The 27,942-nt window shown below is 38.9% G+C and overlaps 1 protein-coding gene across 1 annotated transcript in view; it reads right to left on the minus strand.

Moving 5' to 3' along the window:
• Positions 1–2,340: 2,340 nt before the first annotated feature.
• LOC139946528 (doublesex- and mab-3-related transcription factor A2-like) overlaps positions 2,341–27,942 on the minus strand; it is a 32,839-nt gene continuing 7,237 nt past the window's right edge. Inside the window, exon 2 of the mRNA XM_071944218.1 lies at positions 2,341–6,791. Within this exon, the coding sequence (XP_071800319.1) occupies positions 5,821–6,791 (971 nt within the window). The 3' untranslated portion in view covers positions 2,341–5,820. The remainder of the gene's footprint in view (positions 6,792–27,942) is intronic.

Genomic DNA, 27,942 nt, shown 5'->3' on the forward strand with positions numbered 1-27,942 from the left:
TCATGTTGAGCAAAGGCTTATAAGACGGATACAGTAGCTTAGTTACAAACAAGACCTCGTAGTGACAATGCCGAAGTAGATTCCTCAAAACACAGATATTAAGAAAAGAGACTAACGAGATCTCATGTTTTCTATTCTACGATTGTTTCATTTTTTACAAACAGATCGATAGAATATGAAGACAAGGGAAGATTGGTTATCGTTTCGAGAGTGAAAGGGATGACTTGGTTGATCTCTATCGAGAACAATGCTATAAAGGAGAACCGCTGATGTAATTTCCCTCTGTCAGTTTCCCGTGGAAGTTCTCTGACCGACCAGAACAATGAGTCGAGTCTTGGCAATGCATCGATGGAATCACTCAGTACACATGTCCCTCAATCAGCGTCATATTGACTGAGATTACTCTGTGATGAATCGTTGACAAATCAAACCTAACTCAGCATGCTTCGGAAGTCGCTGCCCAAGCAGAACTCTGGATATGTTTTCCAGTATGTTAAATACAGAAATAGAGTTGTACTTATTACTTGCAGCAGTCAATGAAACGACATCTATCAGCTAAACTAGAGACTGAGGAAAACCTGATCTAATTGTGATACTTCTACTCATGAATAGATTCAACTGATTGTAGGAGATCAACCTGCTTTTTATATTAATCTTGCCGATACCAAAGTGTGGTCTTAGCAGATACAACAAACTTTTAGAGGGTGGCGGGGTTAAAAGGGGAGAAAAAAGGGAAGAAATATTTATTTTTCAAGGGAGGGGGGGGGGGCACTTGTTTTCTCCGGTTTTCTCTTGTTGGTGCCATTTAGTATGCTTTTTTGTATAAGATAATCTGCATTGTATGCGTTTAAAGGATGTGAATTTGGCTTCTTGATGTTGCCACTTCAAAAAATAGCAACATTTTTGGGGGCACGTCTCAGTGCTCCCGGTTTTATCTCGAACCAAAAAAAACAGCTTTTAATTAGATGTTAAATCTGCATTGGATCTCAAGAGTTTTATTTGTGCTTGATTCAATCCCTGCAGATGATCTGATGTATCTATGACTGAGCCCACCCTGCAAACTACAGTCCTGATCCATCATTGGTGATAGTCTACCACAATAAGATTGACGTGAATTATTCCCCACTAGTTAACCAGTGATAATTATAGAGGCTGAATCTGAATGGTAGATGAAGGGTGGAGGTGGACAGGGGTGGGTTTCTATAGGGGACAGGAAGGGTTCATAATGGGGAAGCAGAAAGGGTCCCGAGAGCTCGTTATCTATCGGCGCCAGCCCTCATGCCATTGTAGAGAAGGGGGTAAATCAGAGGGTCCTACAATCTTAACATACAGGGTGAGAACACATCATCAGGGCATTTATACCCCGGACAATACAGGGAGACTTTGATGAGGGCTGAATTGACCAAGTCTCAAACAGGATACAGTAAAGGGTTTCTGCCGAGAGTGTAATATAGAGCTGTCGAAGCATGGTCAAAACTATGGTCCAACCATGGAGCTATGGTCCAACACACCCGCAGTGATACGGCAGGGGTAGCAGGGTGTCACGTCAAACTCCTTCTCGGTTCTCTGGGACTGACCACCTGGTTCGGTTAAGATGCCCGGGCGTAGGCCATAAGAAATTATCCAATGAACATTAAATTCAGTTTGAATAGAGACAGAATGTGTGATGAGCAAACGTTCAATATAGGTGCTTTGGATTGAGTATCTTTAATGGTTATTGAGTATTGAGTATCTTTAATGGTGATCGAGTATTGAGTATCTTTAATGGTGATCGAGTATTGAGTATCTTTAATGGTGATCGAGTATTGAGTATCTTTAATGGTGATCGAGTATTGAGTATCTTTAATGGTGATCGAGTATTGAGTATCTTTAATGGTGATCGAGTATTGAGTATCTTTAATGGTGATCGAGTATTGAGTATCTTTAATGGTGATCGGGTAGATGATGTCTTTGGCGAACACGTTATACAAACTCATCGGTTACTTACACAGAAAGTGAATTGTTCGTCTTAATTGTTTGCAAGTGTGGACATGGTCCTATAATTTGGTTATGATTTGACCAACGCTTTGTTTCAAGAACTTCTCCATTTTCTACCACGTTTTAACCAACATGCCCGCCTCACAAATTCCCTTCGTTCCATCATTTTCACAACAAAATTTCAAAAGGAAGAATTTTACATAAGAAATTAAAATGAAATCTCTAAAGGCGAAATCACCCGGACGTTTTCTGTTGCAGGACTTCAACAACAAATAAAAGCAAACCCAACTGTTGTCTGTTTCTCTTACCTTTATTTAGGAAATTTACACAAAACATCTTTGAATTCTTATACAATTAGCATATCCAGCAGTGGTTCATCACTGCACCCCAGAGGTTTTAAAACAATGGGTTTTGAAATTCACAACAATAAAATAACAGATCTGCAAATAAATTTGCATGATTGAAATCGGCCTTTGTGACTTAATGACGTAATAGCATGAATAGAATATTATTGATAACCGGTTGTGAGTGGCAATCCACATCCGCTTGCTTATATGGTTTCATTCTTCAGTTTTGAGTAAGTATTTGGTGTCATGATTGTCCCACGTGGTATGCCAAATCGTTCTAATTTATTCAACAATGCAGCAATTTCAACAATACAAAACAGAATCAAATGTAAGTTTGAGCGGTTTTGTATAAGAGCAAATGTTTTATTTAATCTCTCAATAAGCTCACATTGTTTAATATCAATAACATTTTCTGTTCATTGGGACTCCTCTGAGGACTTGTCCTTCATATCTATATTTCATAAATGAAGAGTCAATTCGGGCAGTTTCATTCAAATAAGACTGATTTAGCACAAAAAATGGTTCAAGTGAGAATAGCTAAACCACTTTGGCATAAATACAAGTATCACAATGACATTAGTATGATTCGTAACAAAAAGGAAAACATGTCATATAAATTTATGAAGAAATGTAAATAAATCGGTGGTAAATAAACAAGTAAATAGTTCCTTTGTATAATTTAAATAATTAATTACTCAAAATGGCGGGACGACTTCTAACCAATCATCTCGAAGAGTAATTCAAATAATTGTTAAAATATATTACACATATTTCAAGTAAAATTGTACAAAATCTTTCACGGATTATAATGATTTGTATTTTAATCAATTAAAACAATGCACAGTGAACTATGTTCACTGCTTTCTGGTAAATTATTGAATAATTAACATAGATTAGGGCATTTCAACCACAGACGTTTTTTGGGGGGATTTGTCGACAATAGTTTTTGTTTCATTTTTATGACCATACATTAGATTATAGAAGTAGAAAAAACATTCAAGATTGGACACAAAACGTTGACGATCAATAAAAATCCAAAACCTTTGGGGTACATTTTGCTTATTTTTTTAATTTTTCTTGATTGACTTAAAAAGCCAAAAATGTCATCCCTACAAACACGGTTCAGTTTAGGGATCTTGATTGTGTGAATTCGTTTTTAATCATAGCTTTATTTTATTACATGATTTTTTTTACAGTTTGCTCTGGTGATATAACCAACTCACTGAAAACAAAATAAAACACCAGGAAAAAAATCAAACCAATGATGTTACAAAAGGTGGCTTAGATTTTTGTTTGTTTAAAAAAAAACCCTTTCACTCTTGAAGAAAGCGAATAATTATAACTTGCCCCTTATACCAATAATTAAATGTCGTATCCTTTGAAAATTCCACTGTTGATGTTTCTTCCTAAAGAGCAGATATCAAATCGTTTTTTAAATTCTTAAATATGTACATACAATATCATACATTCATAAAACAACTGTGCACAAACTAATCACTCATGAACTCAACATGGCTTTTATAAATTAATTCATAAAATTTCCATCGGCGGGAGACTCACTGAAAAAGTTTAATATTTCATTGTGTACGATATCTTGGACAGCTTATTTGTTTTTGTTTTTTGAAAGTTAGATCAAGGTTTAGATTAAGAAAATATTTGCAGATTGTTGGTGTACGTATCATTTATAAGAGAAAGAAAACAAGAGAAAACAAGTTGAACTTTAGCAGAACGGAATTCAAACGCAGTTGTTTGACTTTGCTCAAATAGATCTCCATACACAATAATAACTACTTTCGATGCGAACGATTTCATTGTGCCGAAATATTGACAAATTTGCTTTTTTTTGCAACATAAAAAGAAAGCTTTGGTCAATAGAGAACACAGCGGGGAAAACAAAATTTCATTTGTTTGGTTGCCACTGAGAGCAAGTTTGACACTTTAAGCAAGTTTGTAGTTTAACTACCATTTATTTTGCCGAAAAACTTAACATAAAGGCTCTGGGGCTGGCTCCAGAATGTTCGACACAGCAGACAAGGTCTAGGAGCCTGAGCCAGAATGGCAGTTTCGAAAACACCCGTTGATTTCATCATTTCTTATGACCACCGAAACAAAATGGCGACCGATTTATACACATAAAGTACATTATTTTATACACGATAGAAAAGACAGGAGCTGCTGGTGCTCAAAGAGTGGTGGCCCAATAATGAGATTTAGCATTGTCGAATATAGGGAACCAGACTACAATTGACACGATGGTTGTAAATGAAATACATGACTCTAAACGACACAGTGCAATTATACAGTGACGTACCTATTAATACGGAGTGAGGTTGGAGGTACATTGTCCGTTACCATCTATTTATTTTTTACCCAAAACTCCGATTGTTGAAGAACTCAAAACGCATTTGAGGGAGTTTCATGATGAGCTTTAAACATAGAATCCTCGTTTGATTCGGACTATGTCAAACAACGCAAGCATTGACTGTAAGACCGGCTATGGGTATGTATGATGGCTGATATGGTAGCATTGAAGAATAAGACTTTGGCGTTCCAGCAGTAGCCACCGATGAAGCCATTAATGCTCGGACGTGACCTTAAACATCCAAGCTATAAAAGCTACCATAACCGAAACAGTCTTACAAGCTTTACGAAAATGAAGTGTTGTCTGACACCATTCAAGTGACACCGAGTGTCAAATGTCGCCCAATCTCCACCAATGAAAATCACGAAGTGAACATCCGGCATGAGTCTGACTTCTACATCAAAGTGGATATTGAAATTAACCCTACATTCTACAGAGAGCAAGCACCTAACCCTGAATGCAGACCGATAGCAATGCAATATCAATGAAATGACATTGTCGAGTGCATTAGTTTGTCTAATAGGTCATGTAGTTCAATTTTTTTGGAAAAACCGCCTCTTTGATTTGATGAATACAGTGCTTTACGAATACAACAACTGCACCATTTTCAACATTGTTAAAGTGAACTATGGGTACCGTAATATGGAAGATATACTAGTATTGTGCATATACTGTACATTGACAAATTGTTAGAACACAGAAAACATCAACTGTGCGTCTTTTTAAATCCCAAAATGTTATCCATCGTGTAATTCACAAGGACTTGTACAAAATCTACAATTATACACTATTTATCTTTTTTGACCCCGTGAACAAAGGTTGTGACCTCAAGTGACACAGGGTTTTGTTCAAGTTTTTATAGGAAAAACTGCCATGCTAACATTTACATATAGCGACAAGTTGATAAAACGGCTGTTTCGTCAGTATGGATGTTGAAATGAACACACAAGAGTCGTACATTTCACAAAACCTTTTGGTAATTCTCATTATCAAAAGAGAAATGTCCAATCGAAATAAATTAATAAAGTTGACACCCTTTTTCTAAATTAGTATACTATGTCTTTGCTGAAGCTTGTCCATTTTTGAGAGGGGAAAAATTGACGTTCTGTTTAACTTTTGAAAGAAATACTTGTTCTAGTCACAAGTAGCACCAACACCGAAAGCTCCATTAGGTCGACAGTCTTTGCCTCCATGTCCATTGCTTAAATCTCGCATGATACCACTAAAAGTATACTCCGCGGCAGTTGCTGGGCGAACCCCAAATGCTGTGGGTATAACAGTGGGTTGATAGGGGTTCCAGAGGGTTAAACCTCGGGGGTAAGGTGGATAGGCAAACCTCATCTGGGGGATATTTGAAGCAACAACTGAAGAGGGTGCTTTGTCCATATTCGGCATTGGCATAGCAGTGGTCAACGGGGAGAATGCTGACTTCATACCGCCTGGGTTTAAATGCTGGCTATTAGGTAGATACGGTCTATGAGCAATATAAGCACCGTGAGAGTCTGTTGTGACTGTGGCTGATGGAGGGAAACTTGCCGGTAATGATGCCGTGACAGGAGAGCAAGGTGTCGGCATAGATGTGGTGACTGGTCCGCTAGATGCTTCCTCTCGTTGGTTATTCAGTATCTGCTCAATAGCTTGTGTGATATCACCACTGCATCCTTGTAGGACGAGTTGAAGCACACTACGTTTTTGCGCTGGAAACAACCGACAGAGTACGTCAACTGGAGCACGCTGGGGTCCTTTCCGACTGTTGAAGGTACTAAGAAGCTGGGCCGGGGAAAGCTGCTCCATGAACCCAGCACTATTATGCTCTCGGTAACCCTCTCTCTCGTAGTCTTCCCTGAGCATACGTCCACTACCATCAGACCGGGGGCTTAGAGGTATATCCCCACCCCTCGGGCTTGGCGTGGGTGAGGTCAACTTCATAGGAGGGGATACTCGCTCATCCATATGTCTCTGTGTTATTGTCTCGGTGTCTGCTCTGGGGTGTGGCTCAACGGAAAGGTTTGGCGAGATGGGGTTGGGTGGACTCAATGCAGAGGTGCTGCTAGCTGTTGGACTGGTCGGAGCTCGAATAATTTCTAATCTAGGCCGTTTAGATTCTGAAAAAGAAATAAAATAAAAAATACTAAGTTATAATATTCTTAAGGACCACGTTATACGAGACTCTTCAAAGAAAGTCCTATATTGCCAAGTATAGAATAAAAGTAAAATACACTACGATTTGTTTTGCTCGGTTACTATCACCTCGTTTCGACATATGACACAATTTATTATATTATTGGATAAACAAGACGAACGATATGAAGGCATTTATCGGATGCTACGAAACACGAGAGTCCCGCTCATAATTTTCAGACTTCCGAATCTTTTTTCGAAATGTCCAAAATAGTAAAAATACAAAACAAAATAACTTTCAAGGTTTTATGGTGCAATTTCATTCCTTCTTTCAAGGATATCCCGCGCTGGCTGATCGACCAGTCCCTATAGGTGTCTTTTAGGTGAGCTGTACTAGGTTTCAAAACAGGTGAAATAATTATAGAGGCCATTCTAGACCCAAAGTCTGAATACCTGTATTAACAAGACCTCCAATATATGCGGCGTCTTAACACACATTTGAACAAAATCCATTAAGTCTGCCTAAAATGTATGTTAATAGTGAAGCCACGTTGATCGTGTATTAATTGCTGTGTCCTTCATCACCTACACACGAAGCTGTAGAAACAGAAAATTACAAGCTTGATGATGCACAAGGAACTTTATAAATGCTTTCCTCATTCAACCGTAGATGAATCAGAAATATTACCGAATTTTCCCTTAATATCTAGAAATAATATTATATGCGTGGTTGGTATGCGTGTGCATTAGCCCATTGGACCGCTGTGGCCATTTACACGATATATATGAACCAATTTACACCCGTCATCACCGTTTCATTCCAGGAGATTTCATCCTAACTTTTCACCGGGTCGTGTTTTTTTATTTTAATGAAACAGATCATGGTTTTGAGGCGTACATCAAACGTAGCCGCTTATTGGGAAGCACAGAGCGGATATGTTATACAGCACATCTCCTGTTCCCTTTTAGTTCAATGCGCAAGACTAGTCATGTCATCAAAACAAAATCATTTTAACCCTATCTATTTTTTGTCTATTCCCGCGCAGCGCTGATTTTATACTCTTTGAATCCGTTCTGCAGGGGATGAGATAACGGAGTCTCAGAAGAAATATGGACACAAATGCAACCGCTTGGAAATTAGCGGAAGATATTGCAGAAGAAAGCGGGAGCTGCAGCGTGATGCCTTCAATAGAGACATTTACATCATAATTAGCAATTTATTAATTCTGCTGGCTCAAAAAGAAAGTGAAAAAATATTGCTCGAATTAAAGTTGCCGCGAGCGTAAGGGAAAGATACCGATCGTAATCTTATACAAAAACAGCGGTGTGTCTTGAGCAGGAGTATAGACTGGCGGTCGATACCATTGGAGAATTGTACAAGTACAGTTCCTTGGTAGAATAGGACAAGAGAATTACAGGAATACAGACGCAAAGGAAACAATGCTGACTTCCCAAGATTTAATTACATGGCGGATTCCAAGTCGGGTACAGAGTAACTAATTTCTTTATAGGTTGAATTAGTTAGTTTGGATTCAACTGCCGATTGTGGAACGGGGATATGAAATAGAAATAATTCGCATTGTGATTTGCATGCATGAGCTTGTTGTATTTTAATTGGTTTATTTGAATCCATGTTTCCGTTTCGTCCTGTACAAGATCACATGCGTAAAAGGAGAAGAATAAGAAAAGAACAAAACAGAAATCCCAAACTACAAATAGAAGAGTCGTCGCTAACTCTACTCGACAGATTGACAGAAAAATAAAGCAGATAAAATAATTGGGTGAAGAATAGTTTTTTTTTGTTATTTTATTTAAAAAAAAATATAGTCCAAAATATATACCAATTTTTATTTTACTCACTTGTTTTTTTTCTTCGTATAATATTTTATTTTATTTCACTAGTTTACGTAAGTGGTGGTTGGGTTGGGTTGTGCCGGATGTGTGAGTGTGTGAGCGTGTCTGTGAAGGGGGGGGGGGGGGGGGGGGCAGGGGTTCCAATACGTATTTTTTGTTAATAAAGTCAACTGAACAAGTTTTCCAACTGTGTTGTGAGTTAATCATAAATTAGCCAAGGTGGAAGAACACGGAAACATGTTCCATGCCTCACCGAGTCGCCGTGAAATCTCTCCCTTCCACTCAACCAACCAACAGTTGCTAATTTGAAAAAGAGAAAGAAAATCATATCATTATTTCGGCTTGTTGTTTTGACCCCAAGACCACTCGTAATTTTTGTTGACTAAATAATAACAATAAAGGACTATTATGGTTCAGAGGAGAGCCGCGTTTGTCGAATTAAGATCCATTTCACGGAACAGCAAGCAGAGATGGGCCGGGTCCTTTGGTGGGGCTAATAACACCAAATCCCGGCTATCAAAGGCCCGCACAAAGCCGGTACCTTCTGTCACTGTAGATCGGATGGTGCGATAAGGGTATACGGCCAAGAACTAGGGATTTCCAGTGGGGTAGGCCAGCATTGGGTGTTCAAGCCTGGGTGAGGCCTAGCTAAGCAGAACAGGGTCGGTGTTTTCCGTAACAAGTTCAGGTGACCCCTCCTACGGCTTTACGCCTGGGACTTTGGGTTTTGTTTCGGGGGCGGGGGCTGAACTTCCAAAATACTTATTTTTATTGAGTTGATATGTACCAAGCTCCTCAGGCATCATCTTTTTCTTTGAGAATTTGGAGAAATCTTAATCCTTATTAAATTGTTTTGTGGAGTCTGCGGGGTAACTTTTGTTGATCGGGGGGGGGGGGGGTAAACACCGGGTTCATCTACTGTACTTTTGTGTACTTTTGGAGAAATGTTTCCACTTGGTCGATATGTTTGCATTTGGCTTATGTATTACATCTTGAGTTTACAACAGTTGTATTTTGTTTAAGAAAGCACTACCGCGGTTTTGAAGGGCTAGATTATTGCTATGCCCATAGATTGAGGCAAAGTAAAATAAAATTGTCCACGCCGACAAGTTGCAAAGTAAAACTGCTTATAGCAAACAAACACAACTTGTTGCATCATTATTTTAAAGAAACATTGACAATTTTAAAAGCAGATTGATAATTCCGCTTTATATTTCAGTCATGAGCGACCTCAATGTTGTTATTACTCAATTCCTACACACTTGAAATCGAGCTTTGACGGAAGCAGAACACAAAACCCGTCTTTTTCAGTCTCATTTTCCCTTCATCCGTTGACAAACACATGTTTTGCTCGGCTTAAAAGTGTTTACGAACCCAATGAAAATATCAACCGCAAAATAATTGTGATTACCGCACCAGAAGTGACAAGGTTTACCCGGAGGGTTCGCTCGCTCTACGGCAGAAGCGAAGAAGAAAAAAAAAACCTAGAGCCAAGATCACGGTCGTGGTCTACCAAACCAAATTGAGTCCACAGAGCTAAATCCCTTCCGATTGGAAAGCCGATTGACGAAGCTCGGGCTGTTTTCCCACGCTGAGAAAATCCGAACAAATCCGTCACTTCTGCAATATACTCAATGGGTTCCAACTCTTTATTGTCGCAAGCCTGCAGCAACACGGAGTTGGGGCGATGTTGTTGAAAATATAAAAAAAACTTGTCTCGATTTTTTTTTTTTTCATTTTCGGTAAGTCATAAAAACCACGGGGAAATAGTACGCATGACTTGGCAAGCGCCTTGGTGGATAAATATGGGACATGAACAATGAAAGGCCATACAGAATATGGAAGATTAAAAGTGCAAGTTTTTCCTTTTGGAGATCAAAGTTGATAACAAATAATGGTTTATACTGCGATATGTTTGGCAGTTACAAACATTGATTAGTCACGTGTCCTCTCTGCATGTGGTAATAATAAGAAACAAATGAGTTAAGTCTGAGGTTATAGGAAATGATGACAACATTAATTAATGCAGACTTTGATGAAAGAGGACGAAATATTGATGAAAGTGATCCATGTGAATATTTAACACTTGTTTTATAAGATACTTTATAGGGTTGAAATTATAAAGATTTTGTTCAGAGTTATATTTCTGACATATCAACGCTCTCGCCAGCTCTTTTAAAGGAGTCAAACAAACGGTAATCTACGGTCGTCTATACGTGTTTGCAAGTTTGCAAGATATGAATTAGAAATAGTATCAAAAAATGTACTCGCAAACCTTTGCAAACTTTTAAACAAGCTAAGCAAGATACCCTACACAAACAAATGAAAATAATAATCCTTATGTACTTACATAGACCATTGTGGTGATGGGCACAGCAATTGGCATGGGCATACAATGTGCTTCAAACTATCATATCTACTTGTCATTGTTTCCCCAAAGACCCACATCTTTTTTCATTACATATTTTGGCACACAGGGGTAGAATTTATTTTAAATTCAAAGGTGGAAGTATGCAGTATGCATTCCTATCAAATCGTTTGATCACTGCTGAGGATTCCTTAGATAATGCTGAACAACACGAAAGTTACCCAAGTCCAGTGATGCTCACTTTGATATCTCCTTATAATGTGAACCAATTGTTTTACTGCACGTTTCGTAATTACCTGATGCTATCTACTGAAGATAGCAGAATGTATAGCGTTTGTAATACAGTTTCACTGCACAGCTACAGATACTCAATATGATGAGGTGGACCAGATGGTAGCCAGACCGAGGAAGTTTACTTTCAGCAACAAGAGGATCAATGTGTGATCGTACACACCCACTGTATTGACAATGCAATCAAGGGCTGTCACTGTAGTAATAAAATCAAGGCGATTTGATGTGTGTTTTAAAGCAGCTTATTGAAGATGAGACAGTCTGAAAGTCGAGTGGTCATACGCAATGGGCCACTATCGTCTTACATAGCAGTCTTGTTTAAGAATAACAAACTGCACGTGTTAAGCGAAATCAGGCTGCAGAAGTTAATTCATTTAAAGGTTACGTCAAAAATAACGTACACTCCGGGGAACATATTAATAACATCGTACATCAAAATGTGCAACAGGAGATAAACTCTAGTTGATATTTAATCCCCTTTGATGAGAAAATGTATTATTAAAGTTATTATTATTATTATTTATAATGTATAACCATTGACGTATATATCCAAATAGCTTTTAGTCCAAATTTCAATCAATGCCAATTGAGCATCGTCACTGCAATAACATACAATGAACAGGGAACAATAATTACAATGGATACGGAAACAAGTAACTGGGACAAATTAATAAAATAAAATAAAAATAATAAAAACTATTACAATAATAACCATCGGTTTTACATACAGATGGAGAATTTATAAAAATCGTTACCATACCAAGAAAAGTGAGTTTTGATTTAGGTAATTTAAAACGAAACAGGATCTCATACGGTTGATCAATTTGATATAACATTATTCCAAATTATCCACACATATTGCGTAAGACCTATTGAGTCCCAAGACGGCCTTGGTCTATCATGAAAAGTTATTAAATTGATTGATTGCATATGCATTGATTTAAGTTCTGACTGAGCTAGACTGGCTATTGGCATCACCACCACCGGGGACACACGAGGGGTGGCCGGCCCAACTAACACCTCAATCCCCGCCCGATGGTCGCTCCGTGCTGTGAGACTGAACAAGGGTTGTCCTACCCCCGTCAATCGCGTCTACAACACGGGCACGAAATGTTGCTGTGGCTAAGACGACAAGGCTGTATATCATGCGGTGTGTTGTGGTGTGAGCCAGACTAAGTAACCATGTGATCACGCCTCTCCTATAGAGAGAGAAACACCTGGCAATTATAGACCTCATTAATCATTAGAAGACAACAGTACAAAGCCCAGAAATAGTGGTACGTAATGAAGCAGGGACTAACCTCGTAAAGCTGTCAAGCAGAAAATATTGCTTAGCATAATTTCATAAAGCTGTTAAGCAGAAAAGATGCTTTATAAAGTCTTTTGATTACCAAAACATTAACGGGACACAAATCATAACAAGGTAAATGAAATGTTTTTGTTTGGTCGGTAACCTGTTTTGTCTTAAAAATGTAATGTCTTTGCTAAGTAGTTTTATGGGTTGAATTGTGACCATGTTAGCAGACAAACTCCTATGTAATGCACGTGAAGTCGTGCTTGGTCCTACAGCAATATCTTAAACTATGTTACAAGAACAATTACTGGAACCAATGACGTATAAATAGTGAGCGATGATTTGTATTAAAGGGACCCGTTGCCTGGGATCGGGCGAGTTGGTCTATGAAAAGGGTTTGAAAACTTTTGTTATAAAATGCATATGGTTAGAACGATGTTTTAAAAGTAGAATACAATGATCCACACAATATTCCAAGAAACTGCATGGTCTTCATACGTCGTAACTTAGTACGGTACGTCATTTTGTGGAGTCAAGTTTTTGACTCCATAAAACGGCCGACCTTGTTAGTTTGCAAAGTTAAAGGAAAACTACGCAATTTCGAGGCATATATGTGTGGATCATTAAATTATACTTTTAAAACATATTTATTACTATATCGATTTCAAAACAAACTGTTTCAAATGCTTTTCATAGACCAACTCGAACGATCCAAGGCAACGTGTCCCTTTAACTCCGCAAACTGTTTTTCTTTGCAATTTTTGTTTGAACTTGACGCTTGGTATTAGACTGTCATTAATGCGTGTCCATCTTGTTTTTGTTTTTTTACATTCAAATACATTAACCGAAAAGACACTTTATGAAGATTCCGTCTGGCTCCTTGATTACAATCAGATACAGGTTTGATTCGACACGCACGATGCTTGATAAGCTCGTTTCTTATTACACTGGCTACGGGACACTGACCTGATCAGTTCATTCATTACGAAAATCACTTCTATCGTTACAACCGATATTTTCCCTTCCGGGGTTCATTTGAACGTTTATTAAAACTAAACATTTGAAAATGAGCTCTTTGACATTAACGGTCCTTTTCACGAAAGACAAAATCGACTATAGAATTACAAGTTAAAAACAAAAAAGTCACACCTAGGCATACTGGTACACCTCGTGTAACAAGCAAGTGCTGCAAAGTGGTCAAGATTTTCCCTTTCTTCTGACAGCCTAGAAAACCAGCCATACGGCCAGTTATCTTGTGATGTTAATAAGAAACAACCTTTGAAACACTGGAAATATTTATTGTCAATTTGACCGTATTGTCTTGTAAACCTTGCTGTAGCGGCCATAGTGTCCCCAGTGGTCACTTTAAGCTCGGTCTGTTGGCTTCAGCCACTGATAGTAGACTGATATTGTGACGTGACTTCAGCTTAATTTCATATCTGAAGACTCGATATCAACATCCTCTACTAATTGGCAGAGACCAATGTATTTGAACTCATGCATGAAATGACCATTCATGCATGCCTCCAGCCATCTTCAACCCCCCCCCCCCATGATGCTTCTGGCCGGACACAAATCCACAACATCGCACCAAAATTACCCCATCATCGCAAACACAGAGACCAGTCACACTGTGTATTAGAGTTTGAAAATTATATTAACTATTCATCATCGCAAACACAGAGACCAGTCACACTGTGTATTAGAGTTTGAAAATTATATTAACTATTCATTGAGACTGTACTATAATAAAGGCCCTCTACGGAGAACACTGAAACTGAAAGTAGGCCTATGTTATTGTTGTTGTTTTGTTTGTTTGTATTTTTAAAAGTTTTTTTGGGGGAGGGGATGGTCAATGTTAACTTATTCCCACCCTTAAGTTTCCAATGAACTCATCATACAACCATACAGGTTATGTTATTTGGTAAGTTAACATGGGCTATTTACAACGCGGCCGGCAATCAAAATAAGAAAAGCTTATTTGCCAGACCCTCAATGCTATTTCCAGAGGGGCTTTTTTCGGACTGAAATATTTCCCGGAAATACTTTTTTTATTTTTTTTATTTTTTTTAATTTTAGATAACTACCAAATCTTAAACTAAACAAAAAATTTCCATTTGAAATTTGGCAAGTGTCAAGAACTATTTCGTAAAACTAAAAGCAACCGTGGAGCGACCTAAAAAGATTCAACCAATGTAAACTCAACCTCAGTTTGCAAAGTTGAATATTGAACTACAAGCCATCATAATAAACACAGAGCAATGGCGGCCCTTCCCTCCTTTCATCGACGTTTATTGGACGACAAAACAGTACGGCATTTTATCAAAGCTACATACAAACTACAAGTATTGCTCCGTACCAGCTGACGATAGCACCGACATTATTTAATTAACTTATTAGCGGTCCAACAAAAAGACTTCAACACAAAAAGGCACATCTGAACATGACAAAGATCATCTCTTACAAATATAAAAGTGAAATAAAAACTCAATTTAGACATGTATAGAAATTTGTCTTTACATTCTTTGAAACCATCACCATGTTAAGAATTTTGTTTTCTTGGATCGATACCGCATGTGAAAGAAAAGCCAAAGAGTGTACCTTTGATTTTTTGTTGGCCATTTTGTGACGCTAAAATTTATTGTGCCAAGTTAAACAGCACACTAACTTTATTGATCCGATGTGTTATTTAATAAAAGCTGCATCCACACAGATAAAAAGGAACCATTGCAAATTCATTTGATAAAATCTTGTAAAAAAATGTGATTTTTAAAAAGAACCAAAAAAGCTTGTTCCGTGAATTTTATTGACCCGCTTATCCATAGTGAAGAATAAATCTATTTTCATATTTCCAAACACCATAGCCCACTTCCAGTCATAATTTTGTCAGTAACGAAGTTTCAGAACAAAGAACATTTCCAAGAGCAAATTGATAAATCCAGTTTCCCGCCTTCCTTTCTACTCTCAGATGAAAAGGCCGGCAGCCAAATATTATCTCTGCCTGTGTCCATGCCATAATTACTTCATACAAGTCAAGCGGGTATATTAAACACAGTATAATTAATATTATACAACCGCTGGGCGCTGCAAAAACCTTCCAATCCCTGGAGGTGTAATAGAAAGCAACATGCCTACAATTTCAACGTGTTTTTCAGAGGTTTGAAAAGGAAAATCCAGGTTCTGTGCCTTTTAGCAAAACTCCCATCTGCTGTTTATAAATCAATGAATTGGTAGCAACTTATGCAACTTGGAAAGATGATTAATCCGGGTAGAAATAATAACGCGATAAGGAAGAATAAGATGAGAATTCGCTCAAATTAGCGAAGTCAACTCGAGGGGGATTTGGGGCAAGTAGTTTATAATAATTAATGTTGAGAAAACGCTAGAAGCGACTTTGGCTCTACAATACTCGGCTGATGATGTCGGCGTTTTGTATACAGTCGCTAAATAGGAACGCTTTCTGTAGCCGCCATTTTGTACTCGACAATGATAATGCAAACAGTCCTTGACCGAATTCCGAACGTACTCTTGTTTATGACGTCAGTGTTTTGTCATGAGCTACCAGTGACCTATGAACTCTGTAGGCCCTCTTGCGGTGCACAATTTCAAGAGGTACACGCCATTGGGCAGAAAGCATGCGCTCATTTGCGATAATCAAAATGGCGGCATAACTGTTTCGCCAGGTATAGTCTGTCCATGCAAATTCGACTAGACTCTCGTAAACCATAAATCACGATCACTATTTGCGTAATAGTTCCCTCACGTGGTCGTATTCTATACTGATTGCGAGACAGGCAAGAACAGGGATGACATTTGACCTTTTTGATAAAGAAATAAAGCGTCTTGTTTTTACACAACTTAAGAATCTCTTCACCATCTCCCATTCTCCCTTGGGGCGTGCTGCACACGGGAATTTGTCTCCATCTAGACAAGTCGACTCAACCAAGTCTTCATCAAAAGCTCTTCTTATATTTGATGTCATTGTTTTTGAAGGCGATCACAGATGTACCTGAATGAAAGTACATAGCTGAAAACATGGCCGGTATACATCGTTACCAATCAGTGCTCACCTTGGCACGATGGCACATCGGTGTTTTGACATGAAATAGAATCTGCCCTCAATGTGTCGCCCACATTCAGGGCAACAAACACAACGAAGGTGAAGTTGGAGGTATGTTAACGATCCAAGATTGTTAGGGAAATTCAATATATGGAAATAAATACAGGAGTGTTTTGTGGGAACTCTAAAATATGAGGGGGGGGGGGGGGGGGTTGAAATGTATATCAAAGGTTAGCCAAGGTGGTTGCATGGTGTGCTTAGTTCTTAGAAACTGCGAACCTATAATTGTTTGAATCATGAGGAAAGAGACCGCTGGAACAAAGTGCACAAGTCGCCGTTATGCGGTATGTCAGGTTTCTGAGTTTTTGTTACAATTATTTCTGAAACCTCGAGGGGGGAATTGATTTCGGATGGTATCAGACACTTGAAGTGAACTTCTTAACAAGTTTGTGAGGTTTGTACACGTATTCCTATAGCGTCTTAGTACATCTTGCAGTCTATTAGTGTTTTTGTACGTACATGTAGCATTGTAGCAATACGCCACTTGGGGCTGCTGATTTGTTTTCAAGCTGCATTGAAATTCACGAAAGCAGACTTGTTTCTTTATTGCATAAATTTTCAATCGAAACAATTTTTGTTTTCCTTTCTGGGTAGCACCGAGAACAGCAACAACAACAACAACGCACCACCACACCACTGACAAAAACAGGTTCAACCTGTTTTAAAACGACTAGTAATTTGTAACTCTTCTTGTTTGGCTATAGGATTTGAGGTTTTGCTTTTCAAAAATAACCGGCCCAGATTTACTGTGGTATTTAAAGCAACCACTAATTCCTTGAATAGATTTAAAAAATGGGAAAAACACTAGTTTTACAATGAGTTGGTTTAAATTATTGCACATAAGCCAACTCATAATTTGTTTGACATTATTCACCCTAGAAGGTTTTTTTAATGAGGAGACTTGAAGCTTTTCTTTATTACTCGGTAACAAAACGATATCTTGCTGTGCAACGCCGTGGATTAACGCAAAGACCACGTGTCATCGTGTTGGCACAACACCATAAAGTACCCTAACCCCAAGCTTCGATTGTCGGCCACCGAGTCAAGAGAGAAAGATGGCAAGAGAGCCAGTGTGTGGCGTTGGGAAAGATCTGACATCGATTTAACACACAAATTACACATCCAAATCGAACTTGCATTCCAAGACCAGACTGTTACAAAACATTGGCGTCATTTTGCCCCTTGCCCACACCTTATTAGGTATCTACGCGTTTAAATAGTACCTTGCCCCCATCTACAGATTAAGTATTAAGGGCTTCACAGGCGGATTGAGAGTGCCAAAGTGGTGATTTTTGAGAGCTAGAGGTTTCTAGTCGCTGGGACAGCGCTAATTCTTCTCCCAACTGATCAGGGTGGTCTGTCAGATCAGCGAGCCGGTCGAACGTGCAACCGTAATTCTTTAGCATGGTACGGGGAGCAAATCGTCTATCAACTGCAAGTGTTGAATGTGTCTTGGTCATGGCGCGTTTCATTAGGTAACAAAGGCGCGAATCAGAATGACGCGAGCACCCGAGCAATAATTGACCGTTAACCACAGCCAAGCAACACAATGTGTCAACCGATCACAATAAGTGAAATTAAGTGTTAATACAATGGGCTTAACAAACACTACTAGTATACTGCCACTGCAAGACTAATTAGTATAATAACATATTTACTTCGTGAACAGTTAAAGATTGAAATGTCAACGACGTCTGGTGTTTGCTTTCCGAAGTCAAAATGCGCAGTCGAAAAAATAGAAAAGAAAAAAAAAACAATCTGCGAGCTGCATTTGTTTATAATGATGATTAAAATAAAAATCAACAGTAAGGATACATTTAAATCAACAGCTATATTCTTATAAATGATTGTTTCGTTTATGCTATTTTGACCATTGCACTTTTTATAACAACAGCACATAGTTTGAGTTAAATTATTGCCAAAATATAATACTTAGATCTACCTTTTATGTTCAATTACATACTATTAATAATAAAACTAATTCTGATGATTTTCAGTACAACAATCAACGTATTTAAGAGTCTATTTTTATTGACGACCGACCCCCCTTCTACAACCTTTTGCCTCCTTGCCAGAGTATAGCGTGCCTAGAACCCTTCGTCGTGGTAGTCCAAAATAGACTGGAGACAAAAAATGTAATAACTCTTGGAAATAGTTACAAATTGGTTGGGTAGAAAAAAAGTAGACATCTTACGGGTGGCCTGCACCTACGTTAAAGATATTCACCAGCTACGCGCTATTAGCTCGTATTAGAAAAACGACGGGCAGAGAGTGTCGGTTTCACTACCATTGGTGAGATCATTAGAGACTTGTTTTTTCACCTGCACAGAGCTCCAATGCGTTTGTCTATCGCGCTCAGATGGGCTTCAAACTACTAGGAGAGACCCACGCAACTGTTAGAAAAGAAGAGTGAAAGAGACCGAGTAGGGAAAAAATGGCTTGTGTAAAAGGGCGTTCGTACGTGCTGGGGTTAGAACTTGTCAATGAGGAACTAGCCCGCTAAGGATCGATTTAACAGCGGATCAAAAGTACAGGGTGTCAGCGAAGGGGTAAAGCGGGGGCCCACCTCGCCTCGCTGCACAACTTGTTCACGGGGAGCGACACCCCGGAAAACCTAATTGAGGACTCGCACTTACGGCACAAACTTGTAAATGGGTCGGTTTATTTAACACTTTCTCGTGTTTTCTTTGAGAGAATATCTTTTCTGGCGCTGCCCGTTTCGGCATGAACTGTTGTGAAACCTCGTTAAGAATTTGTACATGCGGAATGGAGGGATGTACATAAATCCGCTGCGATTTCACGTCCACATGACTTGCTCGTTGCTCTCTTAAGCTCCGTAGTATAGATGGCTACTTCGCTCGACTACAGTTTTACACTATGGCGTATTTCGCTGCCCCTAACTTGCACTTTTTCCAACTCTTTCTCTTGTTGTTGATTTGAAAGAAGGGGGGGGGGACTATGATGAAACAGTGCGGAAAGGTAACTTCAGCACGAGGGAAAAAGTCAAGCAAGAATTATCAACAGACATGTTTAAGAGGATTGTCACGAAAAGAACGAAAAAATAAAGTAAGATGTGTTATGGTCGACTGTCTTGGCATATGTCCATCTGTGTCTGTATTTGTTACAATCTACTTGGGTCATTTCCGCAGTTTGAGCTGTAACGTCTGTCTGTCTGTCCGTCTGTCTGTCTGTCTGTCTGTCTGTCTGTCTGTCTGTCTGTCTGTCTGTCGAGTCCACGCATGCATCTGTTGCAGGCAAGTAAGACAGCGAAGAGAACGCGTGAGCCGGCTTTGTTTGCCGAACAGAACAATGACGTCAACAAGGTATAGACAGGACATTCAAGAATGTTGGTCACTTATAATTATGATTATAATATACCAATCATGTTGTCGAAAACAGGGAACCCAAATCCAAACCTCAGTTTGAAGTGGTTCATCAGACCGCTTTACTGAAGCGACTATGCCTAGAATATTTTCGTTGGCTGCAGATGCAACTTCATAAGAACTGACACAATGGTGCGTAGCAGAAACAGGTTACCAGCCAGAATATCACATGACGTGTATTGTTTGTGACTGGTTCCTTGCTCACTTTGCTTTAGAGGAGAACAATTGGCCCAGGCACCAATTTCTACGAAGCAGCTTTAGCAAAGTGGGCTCTATAAAAAGTATCGAGATTAGTAAGAATATTAACTGGTACCCTAAATCAATGCAATTTTCCCATTTATAAGTACAGGGAACCCAACCAATATCTCTGTATAATGAAGGAGTTGAGAGAGTAAATTTGAGCCTTGAATTGGCTCCCCCATCGTCATCATTCGGCAGCTAAGTAACTAGACGTTAGATATGAGTTTTTACTTGTAAACCGGTTAAGGACCCGACCAAACCCCGTCACCTTGTAAAAGGCCCCCCAGGGTGACCCATCTTGTCACCAAATGTGTCTGACTGTGAATCTCACTATGTATGTCCTCGGCTAACTCACGGTGTTTGACCAGAACCACATTGTTACAAACAGAAACGGATGTTTTTAGAGTTGACTTTTGTTGAAATTCATGCAGGAAAGACCTTCAGTTTACACTGGAAGTAGAGTTTTAATTGTCCACGGGTATATCCATGCTGTGGAATCAAGCTGCCAGTGTGAAAACAGTGGTCATTTGCGACTTAACTGTTAATTATCAGTCATGAAACCATGGAGGTAGAAACACAAGCCTTAAATTGCTGGAGATTTTTGTAATTAGTAAAATAACCTTCAATTAAAGGAAAGTCTACTGTGTAAATGATAAAAGCCAATGCTGCAGCCGGTCAGGTTCCCTGTATGGAGTAGGATTAATGAATACCATAATTAAAGGGACCAGTCTAGAAACCATTCCAGCCTCGGTTTAGAAACGGTGATCTGAACCAGATACGGACTTGAAGTAATCAAATAAACCAGAACCCTTCACATAAACCCAGACCCTTTGTAAACATCTATTGCTTGAGTATCTGGCTCCTTGCCTATACTAGCCAAGGGGGCCCGCTCGAAAAGAGGTTGCATCGCCATTGTTTTAAAATTAAAACTTTCAGTTCAGAGGGTCATAATTAGGTCAAGTTATGTTGAAAACACCTTAGCTGCCTTCCCCCATTACACCGAGTTCCACTAAGATATAGCCAGGTCTAGAGTGGACTGCACTTTTATTCTTCTTGCGATACAAAGAGCATTTTTACAGCAGAAGTTGTGAGATATCCTGGTATAGAATAAATGGTGGAGGCATCACTCTGGACCAAGGTGTCGAAGTTATCGATCATGAGTATTTGGTTGTCACGATTGCACAGGAAGAACCGTTAGCACCTGTTTGGACACCATACTCATTTCCAACCCTGGCACTGCGTTAAAACCACCCCTTCTTTCCAGGGGGAGGAGGAGGGGCTACGGCTTACTATTTAGCGGCTTTGGCTTATTGGCTGACTCTCACTACATTTCGTGACTTAGCCAATGATCCAAGCCTTGGTCAAAGACGTCCAATTCCGACACATCCACACTGTTTGGTCAGCTAGTTTCGTTGAAGATAATACCCTAACTGGTATCCGGCGGTTGCTATTTTGAATCTGGCTGTCAGCAATCTGGTATTAAAAAAGAGTTTGATAACATGTTATAGAACTAAATTTAGATGGTTTCCTAACCTTCCGCTTCCCTACCGGTCTGCATTCAGTAGACCAAAGACCGAAACCACATCTCCATCTAAAGCTAATAAAACCTGGAGAAGAATTCACAACCAACGTCTACATAAAAAGTAGTTATCCATCTGTTTAGTTTGTATTATTTAATTATGTGTCAACTTCAACGTTACTTATAAATGGAACTTAAATGGAACTTAAATTTTGAAAAAAGGACTATTGAAATAATACGGGCGAAAATCAAGCGAAGACGTCGTTGTTTATGGTTCATAATTACCAAATCCGGTTGAGCCTCAGTCACAGAAACTACTCATACGAAACTCACCAACAACCAAAGAAAACAATCATGTCACTCATACAAAACTCACTTCAAACTCAACAACACAATCCAGAAAAGCAATTCCGTCACTCATTTAAAAAAACTCACCTCACCTCAGTCAACAAATGCCAAGAAAAGAAAAAATACACCCAAAAAACAACCACTAAAATAATTGCCTACCACATGTTTATTTATCTTCGTTAAGTCGCTATACTAATCTAGACGCAATCCAGCTTAATCCATGTTTAACACACGACTTCCAGCACCTGTAAGATGCCTTGCCTCCAATCCACAACAAAGCTAGTTTTCTTTTATCCCTCAAAAAATATTCCCTACAAAAACACCAAATCATTAATCAAATTTCCACAAAAGAAAAGGGGAGTTTTCCCCCTTCTCTTTCCCATTCTACCTCATAGGCTCTTTAGGGACCGCTCTCTTTTTATGTTTAAAGTACCCAGGAAGCAGAAGTGAAAAAACAGTTTTAATTTGAAGTATAAGAAGGCTTGAGGCAAAGACCATAATACCTTGAAGCGATACAGTCCGCCTCGGCTCGCTTAATTGACCGCTAAAAGTTGGTGTTTTGAGGGTGCGAGCAGCCGCACTGCGATATTACGCTCAACTGCACCCCCTCAAAATAATTAATAACAATTTCCCCTCATGGAAAGCGCGGGGTTCCTTATAGCGTAGATGCCAAACTGCCGGACAAAAAGAGCAGAAAATAATAATAATAAAAAATAACATTCTTGTTGGGGGAGGTTCAAGCGTACTTTTTTGTAACCACTTGGAGTGCTGGAGGGCCCAAATTCAGGGCAGACTTGAAATGTAGGCCCGGCTATACAACAGTGGAAAGTACAGCCCACCTGTGTGTATGCGCGCACATTGGGATTGCTAGCCCCCTGGTCCAATTTAGCACCTTTTGGTAGCTTTTGAAGTGTTCTCATTCCCCGACCGGGGCTGCTGACGTATTCGCTTGAATGAGTTGAATAATGTACGGGGCTAGAGGTCTATACTCACGGTAGGCTGTAGGGGCAGAGAGCAGGCCAAACAACCCCGCTGCAAAGATCAATATTGCTGGTATCGAAAGTGCATGGCCGTTGTAAGTGTGGGTTCTTTCTCAAGTGGTTCAATTGTGAAACAGTAACCACACTCGGTATCTACTGAGGTTCCTTTGTTCTGGGTGATCAAGTAATAACTAACTTCATAATTAATTAACATGAGATGGAGGAAACACCAAAAGGAAGTCTTAATTAGGCTCAAGAAATTAATTAATATAAAAACGGGATTAGGATTCTACACCTTTCTAATTTAAATCCACTATGAAAAATAGATCGGGCAAACGTCAACATCAACTTTTAAGTCTGTTACAATAACTGAACCACGGATGAAATATTAACTTAATTATAATCGATAAATACAAACAGTTTTGTTTCAAGCATCACACCATAATGACATGGAATTATTACATGAAACCTCACTAAGTAAACACCAACAGCTGTTATCAAGTATAAAGGAAAAACGCGAAAGTGAGACCAGTATTTTTTGGCGCACGGCAGGAAATGTTTTTTAAACCGCTGAATTAAGTTCCACTTTGATTTGAGCTAATTGAAATAGATATTCAGACAAAGGACAAAACAAAAGCGTAAAAGAATCAGTTATTCGCCATTCCTCTGGGGAGACATAGGGTCGCGAGGTTAAACGTTAGTTTGTAGTTTGTAGTGAGTGGTTCGTTTCACACAGCAAGATATTAAGGCATCACAATACGTAATCACATCAAAGACAAAATACCAGTTGAGGGATTCTAATTATTCCCTCAATATGCTCGTCCATCAAAAACACTTTAGTCAATATCTGGCAAAGAAATCTGTTAAAAAAAGGAATGATGAACTAGGTGATTTTGACTCTAAATTTTGATCAAATTTGCCAATGGGATTTGGTGTGTGTGTTTAACAAGTGTACTGACAGTTAAGGCAACAACCAAACTGATTGTAGAAGTAGAGACAAACCGCCGAAGTAGAGACAAACATGACTTGAATCTGGGTAAACCCGACAGGAATAAGAAGCTGTAGGCTTTCTTAATATCATACACCACTTCACGCAAAGCTCACGTTCAGAAACAAGGAACAAACACTCCCAACTTAAACTGGGTCCATCATCAGCGTATTATAGCAAATGACACACGAACGATATGCCTCCGTCATAATAAAGACCCGCTTCGCTTAGAACAATTTCAGCAATTATCCGTGACAAGGTAGCGACGAGCGGTGGGTAATGGGGAAGTGACGACCAGCGGCCCTACACCATCGCCCTCCGGTGCCGGCAAGAGTTGAAAAGACACCGTAAATTAATTGTTTTAGCGACACGGACGAGCATGATTGAATTTGTTGCTATCCATTCACAACCCCCTCCGCGGCGGTGGGAAGCTTCAGCTATCACAGGTTGTGGGGACAAGGGACACGTTTACACGGCGGTGTGAAGACTGGGAACGAGTCATGCCCAGGGGAGCCCCTGTAAAGGAGGTAGGGAGGGAGGGGGGGGGGGGGGGTGTAAGACACTGCAGATCCCTCTAGCTATTTTACTACACCTTATAAGTGCTCTAGTTACACCATCTTTACTTTACTGTCTGCTATCATCACGACTCACTCTCTCGTTATTTCTTCTTTCTTCTTCTTCCTCCTCGATCCGGACATCAATTTGCCCCGGGCTTTTTTCTCAACCAATACCAGTTCACACGGTGGAGTAACGAACCAGAATCATCGTAGTCTTTTTGCGAGCAATGGATAGTCCCATCCATTGGAGATGGTCTACCGCCGATGAGACCCGACTATATTGGCCCGCAAACAGAATCAACTTCACAAGCTTGTGGGCGGTACTTCCTTCAATCGCGTTTGACATTCGTCCTTTTATTTTTTACTTTCACAGTTGCTTTCTAGCTTGTGGTGTCTTGGATGGAAGTGAGACCCAGATTGTTTTACTCAATAAGTGTGTGTTTCAAGTGAAACATTGCACGGATGGGTCGAGAAAGCCGGAAGAGTTGGGCAGTACTAGTACGAGGTTGATGGACGGTACGCACGTATATAAACACGGTATGGCAAATGAAGATGGATAACCCGTGGGTACGGTAATAGCCCTGGCATACCTACTTCAACCTTCCCCTTCACAAGGATCTTATACTTTTGAGTTAGTTTCAATTGATGAACCAGACATTGTTAACATGTCACTTATACATGTTTATTTATTTGGGTTCTAAGACTTAATTGCATAATTAAAATCAAGTGATCTAAATTACCCCATGATGTACAGATACATCAGAATTATGAGAAGTTGGAAATTTAAATGAAAAACAAAAAATCAGATTTTGTTTAGATTTTTGTTTCAGTCTTTTCGTCCTTCAAAAGCTGTCAACTAACGGTACAAGCTTTCCATGTTTTTAGGTTACCATGAACGAAGTTGAAATGCAACTTTATTTAGCTGAAATGTGTTCTTATTTTTTACCCTCTCAAGCAATGACGGCATATTACATACAAATAGCAATATTTACGCATAAACACATTGCGCAATGCAGCTTTATACAAATTGGTATTTAGCCATCAAAAATGAACTGCCGACTTTCTTCAATCCTAACAAATGTTGTGTGTAAAAACCACTTGATACTGTTGTTTCTACTGTAGTACTTGTTGATTTTTCCAAGTCATTTAAAGTGTTTTAAAGCATAAAAATACAAAAAACGTCAAAATGTGCGGACAACATGTTCTCGAATACTGAGCAAAATATTTCATAAAAGTTACAAAAATTTCAAAGACGCAAAAATTTAAAACAAAATGCGTCGTACAATAGACATGATGTATTTATGATTATACCGACCGGGGACCGCACATAACACCTCTTCTCAAAGTAAGACTTGTTTAAGTTTTAATAATTGATAAAGAACTAAAGTTTTTAAAAGTTTGAAAATAATTTGTAAACTCAAAGCTTACAAAGTGGTATGAGAAGAAATAAAACACATTAAAATGAATTCGGATGGAAGACGGCTTTTTGCAATAGCGGTAATCAAATGCAATATTGACGTAATCAGTTTCCGAAACTTCAAACTACAATTATAGTTTAACCAAAATGAGCCTTTAATTGTTGCAGAGAAAATTCTGAGAAGATTTTGATGGAAAAAATGTTGAATGAAGTGACGCTAAGTTTGCTCAACTCAAAAAATGATGACGTTCACTGGAACATCTTCAACACCTAAAGGTATGTACACCCACAACTTACTCCTCGTTAGTGGTTCTATGACCCGTATGACCTAGCCTAAATCCAGTTATATAGCTCATGGGATTAAAGTCTTAGAGAAGACGAAGAAAAGATAGTCAAGACATGTGAAGCTCAAGAAGAACACTGATACTGTACAAATAGAATCCTACTACAATATAAGATCCACCACCGTATCTGTTACAGCAGGATTATTCCGCAACAGTCGATCCCAATTCGTGTTGTCAACCAGAAAACACTAACAAAGGGAACTTAATTTATTGGACCGCACCGGGGAGGTTTTGTTGTGCGGGCAGACGCTGGGTAACAACGGGCTGGTGTAATCTCATGACACCACACAATCCCCGGTGATAATCACCCATCTCCCGGGGAAAAGACTTCTACCTTTTCGAGGACATCTCCTTCTGTGATGTTACAGAATGGCCCTTATTACTTTCTTTCTAGAATGAAACTTTGTGAAGCTACAATCCAGGTGTTGGGAGGGTTGGACAAAAGGATTGTACCGGGCTTGTGAAAACAACTTTGATTTGGGATTGTAATACCCGTTGTGAATGTATCAGACACAATGTAATCTCAATTATGAAGCGCCAACAGTAGTCCTCAAGAGTATTGAGTCAAGACGATTGTCATTGTGTCCTATATATTAATTACTTCTTGGGGCCGTCTTGAATTACTGAAGTAAACATAATCATTAAAAACAAGATGTGTGGTAATGTATTAAGTCGGCTCGTTTTATTTCTTACCGACTTAAATTCCCAATAATCCCCGAGAAATTCGGCTAGTTTTCTTTCTTACATATTTGTTGAGATTATGTTCACCTAACTGGTTGATGATCGTACGAGATTCATCTAAAATGAAGAGTTAGAAGTTGTCGATGTGGATGACTTAAATGTTATTTGTAAATGACAACGACCATGACATCAGCGATGACGACAACGGCCATGACATCAGCGTTGACGACAATATCAAAAGTGTCATAATGACAAAATTTAAATTAAATAAATAAAACAATAAATAAATCATGAAATGTAAAAATAAAATCAAAACTAACTTAATAAATGAACAACTAAATTAAACAAAAGGAAAGGAGAGGTTAAAAAGAGGACGAAACACACACAGTTATTTCGTTTTAACAAAACATGGAAGAAAAAATAAACAAATACATAAGAAAGCTGCGTTATTCAGTTTACAATAACATCTTTATAGCTTTCCTTATGGATATTTCAAACAAAGTTCCACTAAAAGATTTTCAAAATAACATAATGAAAGCGAGAAAATAACTTCGTCATGTTTAAATCCAAAAAAGAAAATGCACGACACCGCTATCCAGTAGAATACAATGTGGAGTCATATCTCGGAACTCATTTTGCGTCGTGTAAATTGCATTTACTGTTGTTTTTATTCGTTTGCGAGTAAAATAACATTCGTACAACGATATTATTTATTTTGAATGATGTTGCATTCCTTATAAGTCAAAAAGTA

This window comes from Asterias amurensis, chromosome 13 (genome assembly GCF_032118995.1).
Source record: "Asterias amurensis chromosome 13, ASM3211899v1".
Taxonomy (NCBI): Eukaryota; Metazoa; Echinodermata; class Asteroidea; order Forcipulatida; family Asteriidae; genus Asterias; species Asterias amurensis.